The 2,500-nt window shown below is 43.6% G+C and overlaps 2 protein-coding genes across 2 annotated transcripts in view; one reads left to right on the plus strand and one right to left on the minus strand.

Annotated features, from left to right (window-relative positions):
- The window catches only part of LOC119580938, a 56,244-nt gene that overhangs the window by 20,099 nt on the left and 33,645 nt on the right, over positions 1–2,500 (minus strand). The window lies entirely within an intron of this gene.
- The window catches only part of LOC119580937 (SET domain-containing protein SmydA-8-like), a 4,491-nt gene that overhangs the window by 85 nt on the left and 1,906 nt on the right, over positions 1–2,500 (plus strand). The window contains 4 exon segments of the mRNA XM_037929181.1: positions 1–232; positions 1,345–1,518; positions 1,624–2,179; positions 2,181–2,500. The exon segment at positions 1–232 is cut by the window's left edge and continues 85 nt beyond it; the exon segment at positions 2,181–2,500 is cut by the window's right edge and continues 272 nt beyond it. Coding sequence (XP_037785109.1) covers positions 147–232; positions 1,345–1,518; positions 1,624–2,179; positions 2,181–2,500 — 1,136 coding nt within the window. The 5' untranslated portion in view covers positions 1–146.

The raw sequence follows: 2,500 nt of genomic DNA on the forward strand, positions 1-2,500 counted from the left end.
TGGTCCCCGCGGTTCTGTCGAGGCAGGTCGTGCTTAGTGCTGGCTGGCCGAATTTCGGGTCCGAATATTGTGTAAAGCTTGAGCACTGTGGGTTAGTGATTTAACATCAAGTTGTCGGATATGAACATAAAATTGCCTACCAGAAAATGAAAGACAAAGGAGGACATAGCAGCTCGGCAGCAGACAGCCACCACCACTGTAATCATCACAACGCAAAAGTTGAAATTCGCATGTAAGTGTTTTTGTGTGTCAAATAGAACTGAAATATTCCTACGCCGTGTAAAAAAAAAAAAAAAATGATCTTAGCGGTCTTTACCTTAAATACACGTCAGTATACTATATGTTAATCTCACTGTCACAATAGAACTAGCATGCTGATCTAAAAACATTAATCAAATTTTAGGATGCTTGGAAACCATACTCACACATGCACAAAAGCACACATACATATGCACGTACATACACTCTGCAGAAGGCGATATCTTCGTATATTTAATGTCATAGGAAATATATCAATAAGGGTGGCCACACTGTCAAAAAGGGCGTATAAAGATTCATATGAATGGAAGCTATATATCCTATGAATATAGATTGTACTTCGTAAATATGAGTAGTCTATAAATTTGGCCACCATCCTCACACCAAAGGAAATCCTCGATCAGGTGCTTGATTAGAATGTTTACATCTAGGCTCACATTTTCACCTATAGCGAACTACACTTTTAATCAGACATGGAGGTAAAGAAAAAAAAAAATAATGTGAGGTGCAAGTAAAATAGTTCATTTTGATATTTGACTTGACAACATACAGCCACTTTGTGGTGCAACATGAAATAGGCAGATCTTATATTTGAGAATAGATTTGCTTGTGGATAATCTCCAGTTGCGTCGCGAGTGGCTGCTGTGCATCAGTGAGTCCTCGAGTAGCCCTAAAACAATGCCTCAATCCCACCCAGGCCGAGCTCCCCTCATAAGTAGAGCCCGGGCGAGGCTCAACTTCGCGTATCGGACTTATCCACCCAGGCCCATGGCCTCACATTTGGCCAGCCATGGCACTTCAGGTATGCAAGACAAAAATCACACACACACACACACACACACACATTCACACACACATACACACATTCACACACACACATTTACACACACACAAACACACACACACATTCACACACACATAAACATTCACACACACACACATTCACACACACACACAAAACACACACACACAAAACACACACACAAACACACACACACACAAACACACAAATTAGTGCACGCAATTAAGCAATCTTATGTTTTTTTTATGATTTTTAATTTTGTATCTTGAAAACAATTTCATCAGGAACAATATGGTGGCCAGCCATGTGTGTGGTGTGTGTGGCACCGAGGCCACACTAGTATGCGGAGGCTGCTCCGGTGTCTTCTACTGCGGAAAGGAACACCAGAAGCAGCACTGGGGTTCCCATAAGAAAGAATGTCATCCATATAAAATAGTGGCTTCTCCGGAGGCAGGAAAGTAAGTTTGATATATCAGTAGATATTTTGACATATTGTACAGACAAAGTAATTTTATGGTTTGATAGAATGTGGTGTACTCTAAAGTATGTTCTGTATGTGGCAGATACTTAACAGCGTCGAGGCGACTTCGAGAGGGCCAAGTCCTCTTCCAAGAGCTTCCCCTCATGGTGGGTCCTGTGTCTGTCTCGCCTTTGGTGTGCCTTGGTTGCCACTGTGCCATTGAAGGCAATGATTTTCCTCGGTGTCCAGAATGTCACTGGCCATTGTGTTCATCGTCGTGTGCTTCTGGTACTATCCACCAGAGGGAGTGCCCAGTCCTTGCTATAGATACAAGGCGCATAGGCCCGCCCACAAGTCCGGGCCTCCCCACTCTCCGGTATGATTCCATCCTTTTGCTTCGCTGCCTTTCGTTGCGTTTTGATCGACCTTCTGACTGGGAGACAATACTGGACATGGTCAGCCATGCAGAGCATTACCAGAAGGCTCAGGATATGGTTCACACAGTCACTGTACGTTATGTAAAGGAAGTACTAAAGGTAGACCTTGACAATGACATCATTCACCAAGTACGCGGTGCCATCGCTGCAAATTCAATAGAAATACGAAATATAGATGGGACCAAAATCAGAGCAGTATACCCTAGAGTCCGTCTTTCTAATCCACGCCTGCACGCCCATGTTTTCCCTCTTCTTCCTAAGAGGTGCTATGGAGGTTCGGACGGCTGTCAGTGTCGGTAAAGGGGAACCCCTTTACATTTGTTACACAGGGACAACTCTGCCTCTTTGGGAACGACAGAGGATCTTAAACGATACGTACTTCTTCCGCTGCGAATGTAACCGCTGTATAGATCCAACCGAATTAGGCACACATTACTCGTCCCCAAAATGTCCAGAGTGCAGTAACCGATACTTAAAACCTCAATCTTGGGTGAATCAAATAACTTGGGAATGTGACAACTGCAAAACTGAACGATCTGACAC

Source organism: Penaeus monodon, chromosome 14, assembly GCF_015228065.2.
Source record: "Penaeus monodon isolate SGIC_2016 chromosome 14, NSTDA_Pmon_1, whole genome shotgun sequence".
NCBI lineage: Eukaryota > Metazoa > Arthropoda > Malacostraca > Decapoda > Penaeidae > Penaeus > Penaeus monodon.